The sequence below is a fragment of the Hippopotamus amphibius genome, chromosome 1 (assembly GCF_030028045.1).
Source record: "Hippopotamus amphibius kiboko isolate mHipAmp2 chromosome 1, mHipAmp2.hap2, whole genome shotgun sequence".
Taxonomy (NCBI): Eukaryota; Metazoa; Chordata; class Mammalia; order Artiodactyla; family Hippopotamidae; genus Hippopotamus; species Hippopotamus amphibius.
The window spans coordinates 2145162-2168438 of record NC_080186.1 but is presented as its reverse complement, the minus strand read 5'-3'; the positions used below and the strand labels follow the sequence as shown (position 1 = coordinate 2168438).

General features: G+C 63.7%; 3 protein-coding genes across 3 annotated transcripts in view; 1 reads left to right on the top strand and 2 right to left on the bottom strand.

The window, feature by feature from the left end:
• The first annotated feature begins 2274 nt into the window (after nt 1–2274).
• On the top strand, nt 2275–11326 carry LRRC47 (leucine rich repeat containing 47). Its single transcript, XM_057750677.1, has 7 exons — nt 2275–2905; nt 7937–8392; nt 9102–9218; nt 9861–9976; nt 10402–10504; nt 10764–10853; nt 10978–11326. The coding sequence occupies exons 1-7, from the start codon at nt 2297–2299 to the stop codon at nt 11224–11226; spliced, it is 1740 nt and encodes a 579-aa protein (XP_057606660.1). The 5' UTR covers nt 2275–2296; the 3' UTR covers nt 11227–11326.
• Nucleotides 11327–15039: 3713 nt separating this feature from the next.
• Nucleotides 15040–18167, bottom strand: SMIM1 (small integral membrane protein 1 (Vel blood group)). The gene is made up of 4 exons (XM_057750800.1): nt 18135–18167; nt 17722–17849; nt 15861–15975; nt 15040–15547 (listed from the first exon to the last, which is right to left on the bottom strand). The coding sequence occupies exons 3-4, from the start codon at nt 15956–15958 to the stop codon at nt 15421–15423; spliced, it is 225 nt and encodes a 74-aa protein (XP_057606783.1). The 5' UTR covers nt 15959–15975; nt 17722–17849; nt 18135–18167; the 3' UTR covers nt 15040–15420.
• Nucleotides 18168–19471: 1304 nt separating this feature from the next.
• CCDC27 (coiled-coil domain containing 27) overlaps nt 19472–23277 on the bottom strand; it is a 28184-nt gene continuing 24378 nt past the window's right edge. Inside the window, exons 14-17 of the mRNA XM_057706530.1 lie at nt 22975–23052; nt 22511–22723; nt 21111–21215; nt 19472–19597 (exon numbers count right to left, since the gene is read on the bottom strand). Of these exons, the coding sequence (XP_057562513.1) occupies nt 19472–19597; nt 21111–21215; nt 22511–22723; nt 22975–23052 (522 nt within the window). The remainder of the gene's footprint in view (nt 19598–21110; nt 21216–22510; nt 22724–22974; nt 23053–23277) is intronic.

Below are 23277 nucleotides of genomic sequence, written 5' to 3'. Positions count from 1 at the left end.
TCTATTACTGGGACTTCCCTGGCGGCCCAGTGGTTAGGACTCCGCACTTCCACTGCAGGGAGCACGGGTTCGATCCCTGGTCAGGGAACTAAGATCCCCCCTGCCATGTAGCATGGCCAAGAAACAAAAACAAAAAACAAACAAAAAAACTACTACGCTCATAGCCCATCAAGACGGTGTGCGCCAGCACAAGCTGTTGGACAGAGGCCCAGAAATCTACTCCCGGAAACTAGGTAGGCCAGATGACACCCAGGCCCAGGAGGTGAAAGCCACAGATACCATGCACGTGTGCCACCTTCCAAGCAAGCGCTGAGGGGACCACAGTTCTTCCAACCTGCGTGTGGCTCCACGCAGAGGGCAGGGTGCTGGCTCAGGAGGTGCAGGTGGAAGAGGTCCTGGGGGCCTGCTCTCACCTCTCCAGGCCCTGCCTCAGGACAGTCACTGCCTGCCCTTCACAGATGGAAGTGGTCACAACAGCAACCAAGACAAAAATCTGTCTTTCCTGCGTGGTCATGGGGGAATGATGGGGGTGAACTCCGGGCAGCACAAAGGCCCTGCTGGAAATAGACATGCTGTATTTTTTTATTTATTTATTTGGCTGCGTTAGGTCTTCGCTGCTGTGCATGGGCTTTTTCTAGCTGTGGCGAGTGGAGGCTACTCTTCATTGCAATGCACGAGGTTCTCATTGCAGTGGCTTCTCTTGTTGCGGAGCATGGGCTCTAGGCACGCGGGCTTCAGTAGTTGCGGCACGTGGGCTCAGTAGTTGCGGCACGTGGGCTCAGTAGTTGCGGCACGTGGGCTCAGTAGTTGTGGCTCACGGGCTCTAGAGCACAGGCTCAGCAGTTGTGGCGTACGGGCTTAGTTGTTCTGCGAGCGATCTTCCCGGCCCAGGGCTCGAACCCGTGTCCCCTGCATTGGCAGGCAGATTGCCAACCGCTGCGCCATGAGGGAAATTCTAAACATCTTCTATCCACAACGTACTTATAATACCAGACAGCAAACAACCCACAAGTGCCTCCCCCAGACGCATGACTTCCACAGGCGTGACACTGGGCAAAAGAAGCCAGGCACCGAAAGCCGGCCCCGCACGTTACACACGAAGTGCAAAAACCAGCAGAAAGACCGTGTCGGGGCACGAGGGGGCTTTGGGGGGATGGTGATCACCGGTTCCTCGCTCTGCGTGACAGCTGCGCCGATGTTTTCAGTCTGGGCAAAATCTACTTGCGCTGTGCGCACACTCTCCTGGACTTACCTCGCCCTCCAATACAACGTTCAGAAATTTCAAAACACAGTAAGACTGAAAGCCCTGCGGGGAGGAGGTGCCAAGGAAAAGAGGTGCAGAGAACAAGACCGCCGACCTCAGCGCCGTCCCTCCCACCCGCCCCCCCCACGGACGGCCCGATCCGTGGGTCCCGACACAGGGAAGCCACCCGATCCCAGGCGGCCTCTCCACCCAGCGCGCGGACAGAACCCCCCGGGGAGCTGCAGCGCGGACTGCCGGGCCGGTCACCCGGGACCTCCTGGCACCACTAACCTACAAGGAGAAAAGGGCGCGCTGGGAGCTCGTTAGAAACAGCGCGAAAGACTCAAGCCGAGACGGCAGCGGGGGCCGGGCGCTCAGCTCGAGCGGGGGCCGGGGAGGGGGGCCAGCGGACGCGAAGCTGCCCGGCGCAGCGGGGTCAGGGTTGGAGGGGAGCCCGCTAAGCCAGCCCGGCGCGTACCCAGGAGCGCGGACCGCGCCCCCGAAGCGTGCCGCCTGGGGACACGGACTCGCCCGAGCTGCGCGCTCCTGGAAGTCAGGCGTCGCAGGGACAGGCCTCTCCGAGCTCCCCGTGCTGCCTGCACACGTCCTCCCGGAGGAGCCCCGTCCGGAGAGACGCGACCCCCGACCGCCTCCCGGGAGCGCAGCGTCCAGGCAGGACGCCCATCCCGGAGGGGCCAGGCGGGACCGCACGCCGGGGTCCCACGGGCCTCCGGCCGTCTGTGCGCGCCCCCGGACAACCCCCGCGAGGCGGCCCTGCGGCTGAGTCCCCGGGCACCTCCCCCGGGGCTCTCCGACCTTCCCCCGGGGGCTCGGCGTGCGGGGTCCCAGCAACCACGGGGGAGACGCCCGCCGCGAGGACGCGGGCGCCGGAAGGCACCGCCTCGCGCCCCGCCCCCGGGGCTCCTCTATGGCCCCCGCGGCGGCGCTCTAGCGTCCGCGCCGCTTCTCTCGACGGCTCCTTCCGGCCCAGACCGGACGTGGCTCGTGTGCCCCGGAAGCGCCCCGCCGGGGTTCCGCGGGGGCGGCGGCGCGATGGCGGCCGCGGCGGAGGCCTGGCCCGAGCTGGAGCTGGCCGAGCGCGAGCGGCGGCGCGAGCTGCTGCTGGCCGGGCCCGGGCTGGAGCAGCGCGTGCGCGCGGCGGGCGGGCGGCTGCCGCCGCGGCTCTTCACGCTGCCGCTGCTGCACTACCTGGAGGTGAGCGGCTGCGGGAGCCTGCGCGAGCCGGGCCCGGGCCTGGCGCGGGGCCTCCCGGGGCTGCACAGCCTGGTGCTGCGGCACAACGCGCTGGGGCCCGGCCTGAGCCCCGAGCTCGGCCCGCTGCCCGCGCTGCGCGTGCTCGACCTGTCGGGCAACGCGCTGGAGGCGCTGCCGCCGGGCCGGGGCCTGGGCCCCGCCGAGCCGCCCGGCCTCCCGCAGCTGCGCAGCCTCAACCTCAGCGGCAACCGGCTGCGCGAGCTGCCCGCCGACCTGGCGCGCTGCGCGCCGCGCCTGCAGACGCTCAACCTCACCGGCAACCGGCTGCGCGCCTTCCCCGCCGCGCTCTTCGGCCCCGGCGCGCTGCCGCTGCTCAGCGAGCTGGCGGCCGCCGACAACTGCCTGCGGGAGCTCAGCCCCGACATCGCGCATCTGGCCTCGCTCAAGGTGCGGGGGATGCGGGCGGGGCGGGCGGGGCGCGTCTCCTCCCGGCGCCGAGCCCAGCCGGCCCTCCTCGGCCGCGGAGAGCCCCGCACCTCGGGGGAAGCCGGGCTCCACCACCCCCAGCCCGGCCTCGGCGCCCGGGTGGTCCTCTCGGCTCGCACCGCGCACTCCGTCCGCAGCCGGGCTTCAACACGGAGCGCGCTGTGTCGCGGTGGTCGGCAGCGTGGGCTCCCCGCCCAGGTCGGGCGCAGGTCAGCGGCGGGGACCAGATACGTGTGAGATGGCCGGGTGAGCCCTGCGCGTGTGGCCACCCAGGCAGGGCAGAAAGATGGGGAGAGACTGGATTTGCATACGCCCCCCACCCCCACCCCCGCCGCCGTGCTATTTCACTTGACCCCAACAACGGGGCGGTTATTCCTGGCTTTTACGGAAGGCCGGAGGGGGCTGCCCGAAGTACACAGCATACAGTGTGGGGTTTCCTCCAGACTCTCCTTGTCTAGGGACTGCTTGCTTGTTTTATTCGTCAGAGGACCCCGGGTCCCAACAGAATGCTTGGCTCACGGCAAGGGCCTAGTAAGTCTGTTGAGGAAGAGACTGGAGGGCAGGGGTCTCCGTGACCGCTGCCTGAATCCAGTCTAGAGGCTCCTGTCCTTAGAAAGTCAGGCTTCTGTTTCTTCCTCCTGTTTTCCATCCTTTTATGCAGACGTTTTAAACCATAAAACGTGTACACCGTTTAGCAACTGACCTATCTGCAGCAGGAATTACTCTTAAGACGTTGCCAACTCATTTTACAAGTGGCTTTGTGTCACGGTGTGTGTGTGTGTGTATTTATAGTTAAGAGAAACAGACAAGACCACCCCGCAGAGTGACACACACTTGCTGGCATGTCCGGGAAGAAGCTGTGGGGGACAGCTTCGGGACGCTGGTCCCCAGGGCTGTAGCGTCCCTTTAAGGCTCCGGTGTGACACGTGACGTAAACCTTTTCTGCTCCGTCACCCAGTCTCCCCGGATGTTGACGTACTGAACGTGTGGTTTAACGTAGCGTCACGTGAGTGTACAATTTGTATATTTCTCTCCAGATCTGGAATGTCCTGGCAGCGCTCAAGTTTGGGTTTGTTTTGTTGATGTTGTGTAGCACCTCTGGGTACCCGCTCGGGAGAGCAGTCTGTGTTGTGTCCAGAACACCCTCATTCAGGTGCTTAAAGCGCTCAGTCCCCCCTCGTCCACTCCATCCTGCTTCCCCATCTGTAGACTTCCATCAGTCTCTCTCACAGACCTTTTTCTTGGAGAGTGTCACATAAGAGCTACTTGGAATCCCTTTTGGACGGAGATGTCCTTTTGCGGCCTTTTCTAAAACAACGTCTCCGTGAGGAACAGCTCCTAGAACTGGGTGAAGCACGTCACTCCACATGCTGGGGTGCCAAGGACAGGTGTTCTCTGTCCCTGTGCTGTCGGGGGACAGCCAGAGCCAGACAGCTGCACTCGGAGCCAGAAAGTGTGCGTTCAGCTCAGCGTCTTGTAGCGGCTCCAGGGCTCCTGCCCAGCTCCTCCCCTGGGAGAACTGTGAGGACGACTGCAGTACCGCGGGGAAGGCGCAGGTGCGGGTCCTCTGTGGCCGCATCACCGCGCCAAGACTGTGGCGTGACACAGCGGTCGTCGTCTTTGCTCTCGGTCCTCCACTCTGGGCCAGCCCAGCCAGACGGTCGCTGCCCCGCTGTTGACCACGTGTGTGGCTGCAGTCAGCTGCCGTGGGCTCGGGGCCGGGCTCAGCTGGCGTTTCTGGCTCCTCTCTCTCTGTGTCACGTCAGGACGTCCCCTGTCCCGGCCAGGTAGCCTGACCTCTCACGTGGTGGCTCAGGGTTCCTTAAAGCAGGAGGGCAGGAGCTGCCAGGCCTTCCTGAGGAGCAGGCCTGGACCTCGCAGCCTGCCAGGTCCACTGCATCCCACTGGTTCAGTCCAGAGTCGCGGGGGATGCCACACAGGGAGGCGAGTACCTGGAGGCGGGGTTCCGTAGGGGCCACCAGAGTGACAGCGCGCGGCCTTGTCCCACTCCCCTCGGCAGGCGGCACAGGCAAGTGCCTTGGTGCCCACTCCCCCAGGAGCCGTGAAGGCCGGAGCCTCTTCCCCGCTGCAGCCGCGGGGACAGGGAAGCGGAGGGAGGGCTGTCCTTTCCCTGCCCGCTGAACTCTGGAGAGCCAGCTTCCTCACCGTCCCAGCCTGGGACCCGCCCAGCTGGCCTCTCCCCACTGGGGTCCTCCTGCGTCTTGGGCTCAGCCACAGGGCTGGGGGCGCCCCCGCATCGCTCCGCCCCCATCGTAAGTAACTGTTTCCCAGACCCACGGCACTGCCACCCGCGGCTGCTGGAGGGACGGGCGGGCCAGACGTGCCCCCGAACTTCTGAATTGTTCCGGGACCGCACGTTCGTCAGCCGAAGGCCCACAGCACCCAGGGTTTCTCCCAGCCGTGTCAGGAGTCATGTCCGCTCGTGTCCAGTCTCACCCATTTATGGACTCCTCCCATAATCAGGCTTCACAGAGAAGTCGAACTTTGACCATGAAACCTTTGTCCAGTGATGAGGAACTGAAGTTAAAAAATCCTCCCATCTTCTTATTTTCTCAGTTGCCGCTGGGGATGGTGGGTCCAGGTCCCCTCGGCCTGGTCGCCCCAGGTCCCCTCGGCCTGGTCGCCATCAGCTGGAACAGAGGGTCCTTCCCCATCCCCAGGGGTGGAGTGTATGTCTGCAGGTCTCGCGACCAGGAACTTAGGGTCCCTTCCCCCCAGCACAGCCCAGTGGGCAGTCGAGTCACAGTCTAGGGTCAGAGGCTGGCCCTGCCTGGCCGGTGTTACAGGGAGGCAGCGCCTGGGTGTCTTCTGGGCAGGTGCCTGGAGGCCCCTCCAGGTGCACTTGATTCTCCCTTCAGAGACTGTGGGTTTCCTGCCCCACCCCCTCCCTGGCGGTTTAACGCTGCGCAGACGCTACTTCACCTCTGGGCTCTCGCTCCGCTACTCACGCTCTGCTCCAGCGTGAAACCCGTGGCCGCCACTCCCCATTGAATCCGCGGTTCCAGGTGCCTGGCACCGGGCGGCACGTCGTGCTGCGGGGGCCAGTTTGTGCTCATCAGTGGTCTCCCCGTCTCTGCTGGACGTGGCGCCCCCCCCCGAGCCCCATCAGCCGGCTTTCCTGCTCCCCGTCTCTCTCCCGGGGCCCCAGGGCAGGTCCTGGGCTGCTGTCGGCGCTGGCAGCTGCACTGCTTTCTGCTCCGAAATGCCTAGTACTTGGTGACTGTTGCCCCAAGAGCCCCCGCGCCAGGACGCCTGCAGCTGCCCTGCCCCCGCTTTGGCAGACCCTTCCTCTGCTGCTGTTTCTGCGTCTTCTCCCTGTGGAGGCACAGACACCCCACCCGTCGGCGGCCGTGTTTTTGCGCTGCAGTGAGCGTTGCCAGTGGAGTTCGAGCTGTTTGGCCAGAGCCCCTTTGGACGGTGCGGGAGACCCCGAGCTGGGTGTGCAGGTCCAGGCCTGGCCTTGAAACGCCAGCCCTTGTCTGCCACGCACAGCCTCCCGGCCTGTCCTGCGCGTGTGCGTACTGACGGTAGCCAGGGCGTGTGCTGGGGCGCCGCCCCGGGCTCGGCACTGGCTGCTGCTGCAGTGAGTGGGGGCCCGAGGCTGGGGGGGGGGGGGCACCGCCTCCTGTGCGTGTGTGTGTGCATGTGTGCCGCACGCTTGGGGTGGGGGCAGGACATGCGGCGGCCTGGAGGGGGCCACGTTTCAGCCCATCTGCCCCCGTCCAGTCTCGCGTGAGAGCGGGGAGAGACCTGGAGAGGCACCACATGGCAGTGAGTGTATGGTATGAGTTAATCCGCAGCCCAGGTCACTGCTAAGTGCTTGGTCCCCACTGGTGACTGGAGACCGCATGCGGCTCCCTTTCCAGGCTGACTGCAGGATCGCGTCAGCTCTTCAGGTGCCTGCCCCCCCCCCGAGCTTCCCGTCCTGCAGCACGGAGGCTCCTCTGTCGCGCACCGCCTGCCGCGCCCCTTCTCACCCTGGTTCTGTGGCCTTGCAGCAGCCTGGCTGCTGAGCCAGAGGACCCCAGACAGATGCCTGTGAAGTTTCCTTCGTAACTCGGGGTTTGTGACGTTCCCTTAAAACCACCCTCCATGCCCGCCACAGCAGACAGCGACTTCTGGGTAATCAGAGCCCCTGCCCCCCTTCTCAGCTGGTGACAAATCCGCCACGCTCTGTGGCCAGTCAGGGCTGTGGTGCCCCCATCAGGACCAGGACTCCTCGCTGGCCCTGTGAGTAAATGGCTGTCCTCTTTACCACCACCCAGGTCCCTCCCCCGGGCACAGGACCCTGCCTCCCACCCACCACGGGAAGTGGCGGCTTCACCTGTTTCCACCGTCAGCACAGTGCTGGCAGCCTCAGTAATAGTCGTAAAAGGTTCCTTCTCACGGGCCGCAGGGTTTCACAAGCCCCCTTATGGCGCAGGCAGCAGTGGCCCCACTCCCTCCTCCCACATCGTAGCGAAGGGCCCATTCACCATCTGTCCCACATGCGGGACGCGAGAGCATCGCACTGTGCGCTGGCGACGTCCGCATCTCGGCACAGAGAGTGACACTGTTACTCTGTTCTTTCTTTTTTGCTCATTTAATTAAAACCATCGCAGCACTGTCCTGTGGCGAACCTATTTCTCACGTAAAGTTCTTATTTGTCCATAACCTGACATTCCCTCGTTCCTTGCTGTCCATCTTTCCTCTGCCCTAACCATGGATCTGGAATTCTGCTGTAGTTACCGCGGGGACACAGCAGAATGCAGCACACACAAGACCAGCACCGCAGAGAGGTGACTGGCCGCCCACTCACGCCCCCGCTCCGAGGAGCCCCAGTGGCTGCGTCTGTGCTGGGCACCGGGCCAGGGGACGGGCACGGTGCTGAGACAGGGCAGGCGGCCGAGGAGGGCGGGTCCCGGGGGCCTCTTCCCGGCCCGGCGCCCAGCCAGAGCGCGAGGGTCTGACGCGTGCTGGTCTCCCTCGCAGACGCTGGACCTGTCCAACAACGAGCTAAGCGAGATCCCGGCAGAGCTGGCCGACTGCCCTAAGCTCAAGGACATCAACTTCCGGGGGAACAAGCTGCGGGACAGGCGCCTGGAGAAGATGGTCAGCGGCTGCCAGACCAGGTCCATCCTGGAGTACCTGCGCGCCGGGGGCCGTGGGGGCCGGGGTCGGGGCAGGGCCGAAGGCCCCGACAGGGAGGAGGCTCGCAGGAAGAAGCGGGAGCGGAGGAAGAGGGAGGGCGGCGAGGGCGAGGAGGCGGCGGTGGACGAGGCCAGCCGGCTGCTGCTGCGGGTCCTGCACGTGTCCGAGAACCCGGCCCCGCTGACCATCAGGGTGAGCCCCGAGGTCCGGGACGTGCGGCCGTTCATCGTGGGTGCCGTGGTGCGGGGCGTGGACCTGCAGCCCGGGAACGCGCTCAAGCGGTTCCTCTCCTGCCAGGTGGGTGCCTGCTGCCGTGCACGGGGGAGGGGAGGATGGGCCGGGCTCTGGGCGACCTAGACCGTCACTCCTGCCAAGCACCTGGGTCCTCCTGGAAAACGGGATGCAGCAGGACCCAGCCCGGGTGGGGTGGGGCCCGGGCAGTCAGTGTCCCCGGGTCTCTGGTGTGGGGGGCGGTTCTGGCTGCTGTAGTGAACGGCACGTTTAGTCTCGTGTGAGATGTATTAAAGTTGTCAGTTCCTGCCAGATGGTCTTGGGTGAGTTGTTTAGTTCTTGTTAGGTTTCAGCCAGACAGACTTAAAATTGGTTGTTTTCCTGTGAAGCCTGCCTAGCTTTTAAAATAAAAAGTGCATCCCTGCACGGGGGAGACCCCGAGCTTGGCCTGTGGGGTGAGGCTGTGCGTTCAGGGAGGAAGCTGAGCCAGCAGCTCAGAACTAAAATCAGTGTTGGAAGAAGAACACGCTGAGGCCGTTTTTGTCCTTAAGTCGCACTTCTGTTTTTTCAGTCGTAGACTTTAGCTTGAGATGGGTTCTTTGAAGTCTCAAGCACTGCGTAGTAGAGTTAGGGAAAGAAGAGATTCTGCAGGTAAACAGACAACAGTTTTCCTGTGAACGTCCCACAAAATAAATATGTGGGGAGTCAGAGAAAAGAGGCTGCATGGGAGGCTGGGGTGACGGTGGGCTCACCCGCCCTTGATCTTGTGTTGCAGACAAAGCTGCACGAGGACCTTTGTGAGAAGAGGACCGTGGCCACCATTGCCACCCATGACCTCAGAGCTGTCCGGGGCCCCCTGCTGTACAGCGCCCGCCCGCCGCAGGACCTCAAGGTGAAGCCACGCATCCTGGTGTCTGCGATTTGAGTGTTCCTTCTGTGTTTTTCAAAAAATACACGTGCGGATGCCTGAGTCAGAGCTTTTTAGGTAGAATCTGACCCTACTCTGCTCCCAGCAGGAACATGAAATAACAGACCGTGCTGACAGTTACTTTCAAAAGTAAAGTCATCAAAGGAGGTAGTGATTTGAAAGTGGTTTCCTTCATCTGCTCACTAACTTTTAAACAAAAATTGTGGTTTATATCCCAGTTGCAACCCCCCTAATCAGAAGCTGACCGCAGTGTGAGCTGTTCTGTCGAGGTGCTGCTCCTGGTCTCTCGGGCTCTGCATGAGGCACACGGGCCCCAGGCAGAGGAGGGTTCCTGGGGGACCGGCTCTGGCCTCTGGCCCTGTCTCCTCCCTTGGCCTCCTGAGAGCCCCAGGCGTGGAAGGGCGACTGTGCCTTAGACAGGTTTCAGGTTCAGCACCCGAGGGGACCTCTGAAGGCACAGTGTGTCCACACGTGATGTGGGGGGCAGGCTCTGTGCTCCGCCAGCTGGACGTCCGCCTGGAGGACGGTCAGCTCTCAGAAGCCTCCCGCTGGGACCCCCCCCCCCCACCCCCAGCAACGGGCCAACGTGCAGTTTCCACCCTGTAGATCATCCCCTTGGGGCGCCGGGAGGTCAAGGCCAAGGACCTGGTGCGGCAGCTGCAGCTGGAGGCCGAGGAGCACCGGAAGCAGAAGAGGAGGCAGAACCTGTCGGGTCTGCACAGGTGGGGCCCCGTGTCATCAGCCTGTGCCGATACGGGAACCCCCACAGCTGGCAGAACTCAGGAACCTCCCCGAGCTCCATCCCCCTCCTCTCGGGGGTTCTTACGTGGGGGGAAAGGATCCACTGTCAGCCCCGCGTCCCGTAGCTTCAGAGAAGCAGTGCCAGGAGTGCAGGCTTCGCGTCGTCTCGGGGAGGGTGGCCCTCAGCATGTCCGGCAGGTGCTCGGGGGGAGCAGGGCACCACGGGGCTGGGGGAGCACCGGGCCCACTGCACCCGCGGAGGCGCTGGGGACGTCTCTGTGTCTGAATCGGCTTGTGGAATGTGCCCTCGACCTGATCTCTGCCGTGTCGAGAGCTGTGATTGGTCCACTCCCCTTCAGGTGTGTTTTCACAGCTGTGCCTGTGATCGGTCTCTCCTTCCACCCAGGTACCTTCACCTGCTGGATGGGAAGGAGCAGTACCCATGCCTCGTGGATGCAGATGGCGACGTGATTTCCTTCCCGCCCATCACAAACAGCGAGAAGACGAAGGTGGGTGGCGTCGGTCAGCGTCTGAGGGTCTTTGAGGCCGTGTCACGTGTCACGTTCAGGCGTGTGGCTGCCGGCACTCGCCGCCGCCCACAACTCACCGCGTGTGCCCCGCGCAGGGTCTGTTTGCCCGCAGGAGGGCAGCAGTCTGGATTGTGTGACACCGTTTTATAGGGTTTTCTGCAGATCAGACCTTGCAGTTGCTGGTGTCTGCTTGTGAGAACATCATTCATTCCTGAAATCCTTTTAATTTTTGTTTAAGATTAGGAAAACCACTTGTGATCTGTTTGTGGAAGTGACGAGCGCCGCCAGCCTGCAGGTTTGCAAGGACATTATGGACGCCCTCATCCTGGTGAGCAGCCTGCCCGCCCAGGCTCTGGCCCCGTGGGGCAGACAGCGCGTGCGCGGCCCTTTGCCGTCTGGGCTCCCTGAGTTGCCTCTACTCTCTCAGTTAAAAAGATATTTTTCATTTGCAGAAAATGGCAGAAATCAACAAATACACTTTGGAAAGTAAAGAGGAAGGCTCCCTGTCCGACCCTGAAGCCGATGCCATTCCTGGACAGGCCTCAGACCCCAGGGCGGCCCCAGGGGCCCAGCCGGCCGGCAGCACCCCGCTACTGGTGGAACAGGTGCGGGTGGTGGACGAGGAGGGGCACCTGAAGGTGGTGTATCCGTCCAAGACGGACCTGGACCTCGCCGCCGCCCACGTGACCGTGCTCCGCTGACGGCCGGGCCGCCGCCCAGGCTCCCGGGGGTGCGCCGTCAGCCGCGCCGGCTCTTCAGGGCTTCCGTGTGGTGATATTAAATTATTCCTTCACTGCGGTATTTTCTAAGATACATGCGTTCTTTGTTCAGTTTTCCAGTTGATTCTGTTAGAGGGATGCCATGTTGTCATGTGCTTGAGTCGTTTTGCCTTTACAGCAGCAAGCGGACTGTCCGGCGGTTTTTACGGCATCACTGGACTGCTGCAGTTCACTGCTTAGAAGGTTCCGAAGTCCTGTAGACACAGCAGGTCACTGTATGCACGGGGGCAGCTGGCGTGAATGTTCAGTTCTAAGTTGAGAAGCTGAACAGCACGCCTTCTGCTGAGCTGCACACTTATTTTTCTACGATACAGTCTCTTTCAGAGTCCTGTGGTGCCAGCACTGCAGCTTAGAAACGTGGGACATCGTGGCATCCAGTTGCCCTAAACCATAATCTTTTTATAAAAACATTTTTTTAATGTGACCTTAGAAGTGGCAAAATCCTCTTTCTTACTGCTGCTGTAGGGATGCTGTGGGGGTGGGATGCAGGGCGTCTGGGAGCAGCGGCCTGACCCCGCTTGCGAGCCGGATGTGGTGGGGGTGGGGGCTTCAGTCCCCTGTAAACCAGCACCTGGGACTGGAGGTCAGTGTGCAGGTTTCCCACCACAGGACAGGCTTCCGCGCTCGGACAGGACGGTCGGCCATCGTCAGCGCGCTCCAGGTCAGGCTGGCGGTGACTGGAGGAGGCGAGAGGAGTTTGGCGCCAGGAATCAGGAAGCACGTGCCGGACGAGGGCTCCGCATCCGCGTTCTGGTGTCTCCAGCCCCCAGTCGCCAGTTCACTGACCTCACCGCTCTGACGCGCCAGCTTGTTGAGTGACACTGCGTGTTTCCAGGTCTTTGACCTGCGGAGGACAGTTTGTGTGTTTTGTCACGGTGACAGTGTTGGGGAGGCGTGTACGAGAACCCCGCTGGACCCAGGCACGCAGCCGTCAGAGCCAGACCCTCGTGAGGCCACACCCCTTACGCCGGGCTTGCCGCACAGCCACGTGGGTCTCCCTGAGCCCCGCCAGCCCGCCCTGAAGGACGTGACACGGTTGCGTCGACCCCGACCCGGCTCTCAGGTCACTGCCGGGGCTGCCCGTTGTCAGCCCTGGGGCTTAGCTGGGCTGACGTGGACGCCAGGTGACCGTGTCCCCAAACCTGCTTGACGTGTGTGTGCAGCAGTGTCTCCAGGTTGTCACGTCGTGCCCCTCGGGCTGTCGAGGCCACTGGTGCCGTGGCTGACGCAGATGTCGTGCTGAAGTCCTGCCGGCAGCTCTGGGCCAGGGCCACAGCCGAGCTGCCCTCTTGGCTCCGGGCCACAGCCTCAGTGGCTGCGTGGCGTCAGGCCGGGGGCCTCCTTGGTGTTGGGGAAGCCACGGGCCCTGCTGCTCTTTTCTGGTGCCGCTTGATTCCGTGTGAAGTTTGGAAACACATTTAACTGACAGCAGAAAACCTCTCTGACATTTCTGTCCGTCCGACCCTCTAATAAAAACCATTTAGAAAGAACATAGCTCCTTCCCTGAGCGTCCTCCCGGGATTTCTGGAGGTGGGTGTTAGAAGTGTCTGTGGGGAAACAGAGGGCCCGGACTGCCTTGCCAGCAAAGGGTGAGAGGCGGTTCACTGCTGGCGTGCAGTCCTGGCCCAGAGAAGCTGCTGCCCTTGACCCCGAGTCCTGGGTACCAGCTCCTGCAGCATCACCGGGTAGACCCCCCCACCCAGGGGCTTTCCCGAAGAAGTCAAGTTGCTGGGACCCGCCCCCAGCAGACCACCCCAATCCTAAAGCTCCTGTGGGAGGGGAGGCCAAGGGTCCCGTCCCGTCCTCTCCCAACCCTCCCAGGACTGTCGGGACATCGCCTGCACCGCGGCCACTTGGGTCCAGCTGGGGCCCCAGGGGCCCGTCTCACTGAGGTGGCCTGCGTGGAGGGTGCCCCACGTGCCCCTTCCCCCACGGGCCAGGCAGGCGGTACCGGCAGAGCCTGGGGCGGGGGTGCTGTGCTCTCCGTCGCGAGACCCGCTGGGCCACAGGGCACACAGGGCACAGCCGGCCAGATCCAGGCCAGACCCCAGCACCTTCCACAGCTGCCCATGGGGTCGCCCCGACACTGGGTGTCACTCAGCAGTGCCACAGCGAGCTGGACAGGCTCCCAGGTCACTTCCTCCCCCGGCTCCCACTGCTGCCCCCACCCCCTGCCCCTCTGCTCCGGCCCAGCTCCCTGCCTTGCCCCAGGCCAGTCGCGTCTGACCTGTCCCTCAGCATCCTGCTCCTGCCAGGGCGCTACTCAGGGCACACGGCCCTGGAGCCAAAGCGGCCTCGGGAAGAGGGACGATTTGAGGGCAGGGGCCAGCCGGGGGCCCTCCTCCCGTCCTGTGCCCTCGCCCCGCTCCTGGCCAAGGCTGCACCTGGCCTCGGGGAGGCCCAGCCCCTGCATCTCCCGTGCGGACTGCTGACTGCTTAGAGTCCACCGAGTCCAAGCAGCCAAAACGTGCCAGGCCAGTGTCCCTGCCCATCTCCCCACGGCCCCCACCCCAGTGCCCATCCTGCGATGGCCAGAGAGGACTCAGACTGGGGTGCCAGGATGCAGCCAGACAGGTGCAGGCCAGCTGGTGCCCCCTCCCTACGGCCGAACAGGTTGCGGTGGAGCCTCTCTGGAGACAGGTGCCGAGGCCCAGAGACCAGGGTGTCTGGGCCAGACCCCCTTAACTGCTTCCCTTGCCCCCGCCCCGCAGCAGGCCCCGCAGCAGGGTCAGAGCCCGCGATCAGCTGGGTGGTGCCGCCCCACCTCACGTCCACCCGCCCGGGCACACTTGGAGTGGGCCTGCCACACCCAGGCCGGTGGTCCCGTGGGGGTCTCCGCCCTGCCCGCCAGCTCGGCCTCTGACGCCCGGGTTTGCTATGAGCCCATAAGGATCCTGACTGTCCCTCACCTCCTGCCCTCAGTTCTGGGGTGAAGACTCTCCTAAAAAGGTGTTTCTGGCAATGGGTCTGCGGGGGCCTGAGAAGTGAGTCCACAGCTGGCGAGGGCCAGGCGAGCGCTGACGGGAGGCAGGAGGGGCCCAGAGCCGGCGCGGCGCTGTCCATGGTCGGGAGAGGCAGAAGCACTCCGGCCACAGGCGGGCCCCCAGGCCTGCCCCCGTGCTCTCACCTCCCGCCAGAGGGCCCGGCCAGGACTGGGCACATCGCAAGGCCCAGAGCCCAGTGGGAAGCGCACAGGCCCTTTCCCCAGGCCTCCCGGCCGCTGTCCAGATGCCCTCCGCTGGCCTCACACCGAGGACCGTGTGTCACACCTCGCCGTGGGAGACACTGTCGTCCACGTTTTCGTTCAACAGACATTTAATGACGACCTCCACACACAGGGTCTGGGCCTCCCACAGGGTGCGGGCAGAGGGGCCGGGCTCCCGTCGGGCCCACCCTGCAGGGTGGACATCCCCGGAGAACACACCCACCTTTCTGGAGGGAAGATGCGGTGGCGGGTCTGGGACAAATGCCGAGGCCCCTCTCCCCACTCTGCCCGGGAAGTGATTCTGCCCGCAGGGCGGGTGCATGGACAGAGGGACACACATACACCCCCTCAGGGCCATCTTGCACAGTGGGGGCCAGAGAGGGCAGGGGCCTGTGAGGGGCCACACAGCCCCACACCACACCCACCCTGGGGCGGCCAGGCCTCTGGCCTCAGCCGGCGCAGGAGGGGAGCTCCGGGAACCCAGGACTGCAGGCCTAGCCTGGGCGTGTCCTGCAGCCCCAGCTCAGGCTAGGCCTGGTCTCCCAGCCACGTGGGCCCCTGGGTGGCTGTGTGCGCCAGGCATGTGTGTCCGAGTGTGTCCGTGTCCCTGGTTGGCTGTACGCCTGTGGGTGCCCGTGACAGCTGTGCACACGGGTATCTGCATGAGCCTGAGGCCGTACATGCACGCTGTGTGCCCCTGGAGTCTGTGCGTGGGGCGGGGGGAGTGTCTGGGTACATAGTAGGGGGCTGTGTGTACAGAGGGAGGTGTGTGTAGAGAGGGGGATCTGTGCACACGGGAGGCTGTGTACACCGAGGTCCATATAGACAGGTGGGTCTGTGTACACAGAGGGGTTCTCGCACGCGGGGTGTCCCTCCAAGCCCGTGCCCCCGGCACATGCGCTGGGCAGCATTTATTTGCACTTGTGCACGTAGTAGCCGGTGACATAGCCCAGGATGAATACGGCCCAGAAGAGGACCACTCCACCCAGCACCTTCAAGGAGATGCCCAGCTTGCCCGAGCACAGCTTCCGGGAGACCCTAGGGTGAGAACCACAGGCACGTGAGTCCCAGGCAGCCCAGACTGGGGTGGGGGTGGGGGAGCAGTGGGCCGGAGCAGGAGGAGGAGGTGGAGCAGGCCCCGGGCAGGTGGGCCCAGGAGGAGGGCAACCCCGACGCTCTGGACTCAGGAGACAGGAGGGGGCGGAGTGGGGGAGACTCGGGGGAGGTGTGGGGCCCAGGTCTGCCGAGCCTACCCAGGGCAGGCACCCAGTGGGCGCAGGGCAGAGGCTGGCAGGAAGGACAGGAGTGTCTGCGTGGGGCCGGGTGGGGCCCCTCCTCCCCATCCCCTCACCTCTTCCAGCCCGGGGCCTCCTCTGCGCCGGGCCCGCTGGCCACACGGACTTCATCCTCCCACCTGCGATACTGGATGCTGCTGTCCTGGGGCTGCATCCCGGGGCCGCGGGGCTCTGGCAGGAGGGGCAGAGGGTGGGCTGGGGCCTCTAAGGCACACTGTTCCCCCACCCCACCCCCGCCGGCCCCGGCGAGGCTAGTGGCAGGCTCCACTCCTAGCACTGCTTTTAGGGTGAGGGTTGCCTAGGGGCCGGGCCGGGGCAGGCAGGCACTGAGCGGGGCTGGCTGCTTGACCCGCATCCTCGCAATCCAGCTTAGTTGACCAGGACACAGAGTGGTTAGGCCACCTGCCAGGGGTCACATGGGAGGAAGCAAAGAGGGAATTCCAACAGGAAGCCTGAAAGTCAGCCAAACCCTGCCCTCAGGAATGCGAGAGGCTGAATTTCCACCCAGCCTGCTCCCCCAGGGGTGGGGTGCCCTCTAGGCACAGCTGCTATCTTGGAGGGCCCTTGGCTGGGGCCAGGTCACCAAACCTGATAACGGCCTTCCCTCCTCCCATTCCTGCCAGATAAGGTCCCAGAACCATCCCTGGAGGCTGGAAAGGAAGGGGATGGGGCAAGCAGGGCAGTAGCCCTGGGGGCAGCTGGTCCGGCCTGGCCTGGCCAGCAGGGGGAGGAGGCCTGCCTGGCCTGCTCAGTGGAAGCAGCGGTGTCCTCTGGCCTGTCCACGTTGCAGCCCCTCCCTCACCTACCGCTGTGCCCTGCTGGAGGTCCAGGGGCTGAGACTTTGCTCAGCCCCTGCCAGCCTGCAAAAACCTGACCTTTCTTCCAGGTAATCTGGGACACAGAGGCTTAAAGGCACAGTCAGCCACTTAGCAAGAAACCAACCCAGACACCCAGGAAACCAGGCAGCTCTTCAACCCCTGACATGCTTCCACATTTGCCCTTTCCCAAATCACAGGCCCACGGGACGAAGGAAGGGAGCTTGTCTCAAAGCCACAAAGCCTGTCCTTCCTGTGGGAGCCTGTGCTCTGGGGCGGCCATGCAGGCCGGGTCTCAGGCCCAGGGGAGCCAAGCATTTGTTGACTGTGGGTTCTGCTTTCCTGTATCCAGGAAAGGGGCTTCGGACCAACTCTGTTAGCTGCCTACCTAATGTCCACCCCTCCCTCCTGTGGCCAGAGTCCCCACCTTGTTCCAGGAGCAGTGTGTCCGCCCCAAGTGAGAGTTGTGGGCTAAGACAAGTTTAACACTCTGATTCCTGCTTTCCCATGTCACCCAGGTGTGAGCCAGGTGCTGGGGTACAGCAGAGAGTGAGGAGGTTTTTGCTTTCATGAACGAAAGAGCAGCCACCTCCTTCTTCCTGCCTTGATGTGATGGCTGGAGCTGAGCAGCCACTTTGCAATCTAGATATCCTGCCACACCAGCCCCTGGTGCTGAATCTCCAAATCCACCCAACTGCCCACCCAACTGCCCACCCGTGGGCTTCTCAATGTGAAGAGGGCCAAGCCCAATCTGTTCAGGCCTGGGACAGTGGGTTCCTGTTAACTGCAGCAGAACGAGTTCCTGACTGATGCAGACTGTGGTCCTCAAGTCATCCTGGCTGGACAAAGCCCCCAGAAGCTGGTGAGGTGCTGGAGCTGAGCTTCTGGGGGCTTCACTCACTCGCCTGTAACAGTCTGTCTCACCCACCTGTGATGGTCCCTGGGGCTGCGCTGCCTGGCAGGGGCACCTGCTAAGCCCTGGGAGCCTCAGGGGTACCACCGCCCCCGGGAGCGGGTGCGGACAGAGTCTTTGGCACACAGGGACTGCACATACATTAGACCTCTTCAGCCCCAAGGCACCTCCAAGGAGCCTGCAACTTACAAGGCGAGAGGCCTGGCGCGGGGGGTCGAAGCCTCTGCGATCCAGGAAGATGCTCAGAGCTCGGCCAGTGGATCTCACCTCCTCCCAGCCCGCAGTTCGGGGTCTGAGGAGCCTCAGACGCCTCCAACCTTAAAGAAAGAAAATAAAGAAGAGAGCGGCGCTGCGGGGGGCAGGGAAGGGAAAGGGGCCCTGGGCGTCCCGGGCGGCCAGCAGGAGCTGCGCGGCCAGTTCGCCTCGGGGTCCGTGCGCGGGGACAGCCTCCAGCCCGCCGCTGCCCCAGCAACCCCCATCTCCCGGGCCGGCCGCTCGCAGGCCAGGCAGGCCGCGGCCGCGGGGGCGGGGGGCTGCCGAAACCGAGCCCGCCTCCTCCCACCCGCTACTCTGGGAAGCTGCACCCCGACCCCCAGGCTCACCTGGCTGCACCGCCTCGGGCCGCTGCGCGCGCCAACGACGTGCCCGGGCCGGAGGGGGCGGGGCCCGGGGCGGGGCCTGGTGGGCGGGGCGAAGCTGTGGGTGGCGGGGCCCGGGGAAGGGGCGGGGCCGGTGGGTGGTGGGGCCTGGGGCAGGGCCGAGCAGGGGCGGGGCGCGGCTCGGGGGCGGGGCCGAGTGGGCGGGGAGTAGCTGTGGGTGGTGGAGCCCGGGGAAGGGGCGGGGCAGGTAGGGCGGGGCGGGGCCTGGGGCAGCGGGTGGGCGGCGGCCCGACTCCCGAAACGGGGGCGGGGCCTGGTGGAGCGGTGGAGGAGGGGGGCCGCTCTCGGGGGCGTGGCGGGGGCGGAGCAAGGCCCCCAGCCTTCCAGGAGGAGCGGGCTGCAGGGTCGAGGGGCAGCTGGGGCGGCAGGGGCGGCAGGGGCGGCAGAGCGCGCCGCTCGCCAGGGTCCAGAGGCGGCCGGCATCTCGGGCCCCCTCCCCACTGCTGCAGTTTCTCCGCCGGGAACCAGGCTGGAGCTCAGAAGCGGGCCCGGGGGGCCCCGGGGGCGCCTAGTTAGAACCGAAACACCAGACGGTTCGCGGGGGCGCCCGGGGAGCGCACAGAGCTCGGCGCCCGGTCATCGGGCCCCCCGGCCGCCGGCCAGCCTTGCGCTCGCTCTGAGCGGCCAGAGGCCTGGGCGGGGCGGCCACGCACCGGCCGCGCTCAGCGAGCGGGCGCCGCACGAACGAGAGGATGCGCGGACAGGAGCGGGTGGAGAGAGAGAAGAGGCCGAGGACCCACTCCGTTCAGCACGTGTGCCTGTCCTGGAGCTTTCGTCCCAGGAGCGATGGATGGGAACAGAAGTGCCGGGCTGACCCGCCTTCTTCCACAGGATCCCAACAGCAAAGCAGTGCCCGGGGGAGGGAGCCCCCGCCAGGGAAGCCGCCGCAATAGTGTGCAGCTGGCGGCGAAGGGCAGCTGTGGGGTCTGGACCCAGTGCGGTGGACAGGAGCCCAGTCTCAGGCCTCCTACGCCTGGGACCACCAGCGGGCACCCTGCTCAGAGTGGGGTCTCCCCAAGAAGGAGCCAGGGAGGCAGGCTGCTGTGCTGACCCCCAACGAGTGAGTTTTGGAATGGGGGTGTCCATGTAGCCCAAGCTCCTGTGTGTCCTAGTGAAGGAGAAGGTGAGACCATGGCCAACAGCAGGTGTAATTCTGAATCGAAGCCCAAGGGCAGGGCAACGGGGCAGGGGCGTGATGGAGGGGAGGGGAGCACACAGGGTGCACCCAGGCTGGGGCCCCGCATCTGCTGGACTGGCTGCACCTGGGGTCCCAGTTGGGCCTACTTGGAGGTTATCTTCTTGGACTTGCTGGGCGAGGATAAGATTTCCGACTGCTGCAGGGGGGGCATTTTGACCCCCTTCTGTTTCAGCTGGTTGTAGTAGTCGGTTCTCTCTGAGATGATCCTCTAGAAAAGACATGCAGCAGCGTCTGCCCAGTCCTTGTGGGCTCCTGGGACACCACCCTTTCCTCCAGAAAAGGGCCCACTGTGGCAATTCTGTGCTGGTGAATATTTATAACCCGCTTTCCAGGAGGGAAAAAAAAGCTCTGGTTTGTAGCATTTGCCAATTTCTGTGCTGAAAGCACTCGCGCCATGGCTGATGCAGCCACAGGGGTGAAGCCACAGAACTCAGAGCTGGGGCGCGATGCCCACCCTCGGCTCTGGGTCCTCTCACCCCGGAGCCTGCGCCAAATCAGCTTCTTAGTCCTCTGGGAATTGCCCGGCGCCCAGACTCCCAGAAACCTCAGAGGCTGTCAAGTCTTAAGCTCAAGTCCCTTTCTGTCCTGTGTGCAGGGAAGGCTGTCCTGACCCCTCCCCAGCCTCCTTCTCTCTGGCCCATTGCTGGTTTGTGTGGGGCATTGGCAAAAGAAGGGGGTTTTGCCTGGCCACTGAGTGGTGGTGGTGACTCCTCCTACCCCCCTCCCCCTCCCTCCCTCTCATCCCCCATCCCTCCCATCCTCTCCCTCCTTCCCCCCTCTCTCGCTCCTCCCTCTTCTCCTCCCCCGAACAACAGTAGCCAGGCCACAGAGACCTCTCCCCAGGTCCCCATGCAGGGTCCCCCTCTACCCTGAGCACTGTGACTGCCCTACAAGAGCACTATTAACTGTCAGCTCCACCTCACAGAGGAAAGGAACCAGCCCCAGGGAAATACGGGCCGGTGGCAGGTCATGGGTAGCTGCTGGGGTCAAGAGCTGTGCTGTTGGAGGAGGCTCGGGGCTTGGGGACAGAAGCAGCCCTAGTGAGAAGCACATGCAGCCCCACAGGGAGCACCTGTCTTTCAGGTGCTTTCCACCCAGAGCTCTGGGCCCCACGATGCCTGGAAGGCAGGCACACTGTCCCGGATACAGAGGTAAGCTCTACAGCTCAGCGAAGTCAAGTGACCGGCCCACAGCTATGAAGCCAAGGTCCAGGGGATGGTGACTCACTCCTGCTGGCCCCAAGGCTGCATTTCTTCCTCTACACCGCCCTGCCCCTCTGCTTGTCGGTGAGGAGCTGGCATGGACTGAGGCCGGGGCGGGGGTCCGTGCCAGGGCCTTGGCTCAGCAGGGATTGCAGCGGAGGCCACACTGAGGTGCAAAGTAGCATCCTCAGAGGAAGCTGAGCTGGGCAGAGCCTGGGGACAGGCTCCTGCGGCAGGAGAGCACCTGGGACCCAGCAGCTTGGTCCACTCCCTACCGCACCGGTGGGTTTGCAGCAGCTGCTGCCTGTCACTGAATGCTGAGAGCAGCTCAGGGACATTGCCACCCCTTAGGGAGGTCTAGTCCCCTCTGCCTGAGCAGAGAGAAAGGACCATCCTGGGGTCATGGGGTCCCTCGCCTCCCATCCAGATGCCTCCCCTCTGCCCCCAGCGGCAGATCCCAGAGCTCTGGCCTAGAGATATGACCCCGGGGCCAAGGAGGCCGCCCAGCGCTGGGTGTACCTGCAAGGCTTCCAGGATGTCATTATCAGAGATCTCAGTGGCCAAGGACTTGAACCCTAGGGAGTTGAAGGTGGCCTGGATGATCTTGTTCCTTAGTCTTTCGAGCTGTGAGCACAGGGAAAATAACCAAGCTCGCCTTCAGCGGAGGAAGGGAGCAGCCTCCACGCCCACCGCCTTATGAGGTTCTAGGGAGGGTGGACCTGGCCTCGCTTTTTCCTGGCGTTAGGATCTGGAAACAGGCTGGGAGAGGTCAGCGTGGTCGAGGGAGGTCTCGCTTTGAGCCAGAAGGTGCCGGATCACATCTCGGACCCCGGACGCCTAACACCAGAGCCCAGAAACTTTCTACCACACCAAGGTTTGGTTTGGTTTTGTTTTGTTTTGTTTGTTTGATTGAAAAAGCAAAATCTGCACGTGGTGAAAACAAAACAAAACAAAAGCTCCAACGGCCTCCAGCCCCTCCTCCCTTCCCCGAAGGAGCTTCGGCCACAGCCTCCTGCTGACCCTGGGAGACTGTGGGTGACACAGCAGGCGTCCTGCAGCCCCCCTTTGGGCACCATGCCCCCGTCCTTCCTCCTTTTCTAAGTGACCAAGAGGCACTCTGTGCTGTGGACGTCTGCATTAACCAGGCGTTAACCAGGGGTTGACCGGGGGTTAACCAGTATGGACCACTGAGGCTGTCTTGTCTTTTGCTGCCATCAGCACCCTTGTGGGTGCGCAGGGCCCCGGCCCACGTCCCCAGAGGTGAGCGAATCGTGCCCTCCAGTAATTTCAGAATAAGCTCCTCCTGTCTGCACCCCAGAAGCCCTGGGAGCTCGCCCTCTGCACCAGAGGTGGCTCCTGCTTCATAGCGGGTGGTGGTCACCTGGACAGCTGTCCCACGCCCTGGCCTGTCTCAGGCATCACTCACAGGTCACAGGCCTACTTCCTGCTGACCCCAGACTTAGCTCTGGGACCTCGGGTGGACCATTCACCCTCTCTGCTGCAGGTTCCTATCTGTCAGGTGAGGACACTCATGAAACCCACATCACAGCCTTGTGAATGGGGTTGAAAGACTTATTAATAAATACAACAGCACCTGACCCACAGCAAGTGCTCTCCAAGTTATACACAGGTGGCATCATTATCACTACTTCCCTCCCACCTCCCTGGGTCCCTTTCACAGCCCAACCCAAGGAGCTCCTGCATAGACGAAGCCCCGGCTCCCTCCGGCCCCTGCAGCTGTCTAAGGTGGCCACGCCCATCGCGCCCTTGCCTCCTCCTCCGTCAGCCTTTCTGGACACAAGGAGGTGGGGGTGAGCAGACCCTCGGAGCATGGCCCCGGGGGGCAGCGAGGACGGTGGGGGGCCAGGGCCCTGGTGCAGGCCCACGGCAGGGGGGATGCACGGAGGAGTTGGGGGTACCCTGGACTGGGCGCCCTCCAGGGCCACGCGGGCCTGCTGCTCCGCGTGCTGGATCATCTCATTCTTGTTCTGCATCTCCTCCTGCAGCTGCTTCCACCTCTGCAGATGGTTCTGGCTCTGGTTCACCTGGGCCTGCAGCTGGCTGACCTTGGCCTCCAACTCCGAGATGGTCTGTTCCTGTTTGGTGAGTTCTTTCTCCAGCTCTGACACGTGCTGGGGGGCAGGGAGACAGAGAAGTAGGCCCACCTCCTTCCCCCAAAGACAGCCACCTCTCCCTGGGCTCCTCAAGTCTGCCTGGCCCCGGCCATGGCAGGGACCCCTGTGGGTGTTTGCGCCTGGATTTGCTGAATGGGGTGCTGAAACAGGGGGCACCCACCCCCAACGGTGAGGGATCTTCAGGCTCCCCCTCCCCCACCCCCTCGCCATCAGGGCCTGCAGCTGCCCCCCGACCACCCCGCGGGCACCTGCCGGAGGTGGAGGTTGTCCTTCCCGATCAGCCCCATCATCTCCTCGTGCTTCTTGTCTTCCCGGAGGTTGGAGAACTGCAAGGCAGACGGGCTCCAGTCAGGGGCTGGGGGGGCGAGGTATCAAACAGCCACCTCCCTGAACCTCAGTAAAACGAAAGCTCCACGATTTCTGATGGACAGGGAGGGGAGGAGGGGAGGCACCAAACGCACGTGGGAAGCTGGGAAGCAGACCCAAGAGGGCTGACTCCCAAGCCGGCAGCAGGGAGAGCTGAAGGCGAGCCCAGTTCACACGTCAGAGTC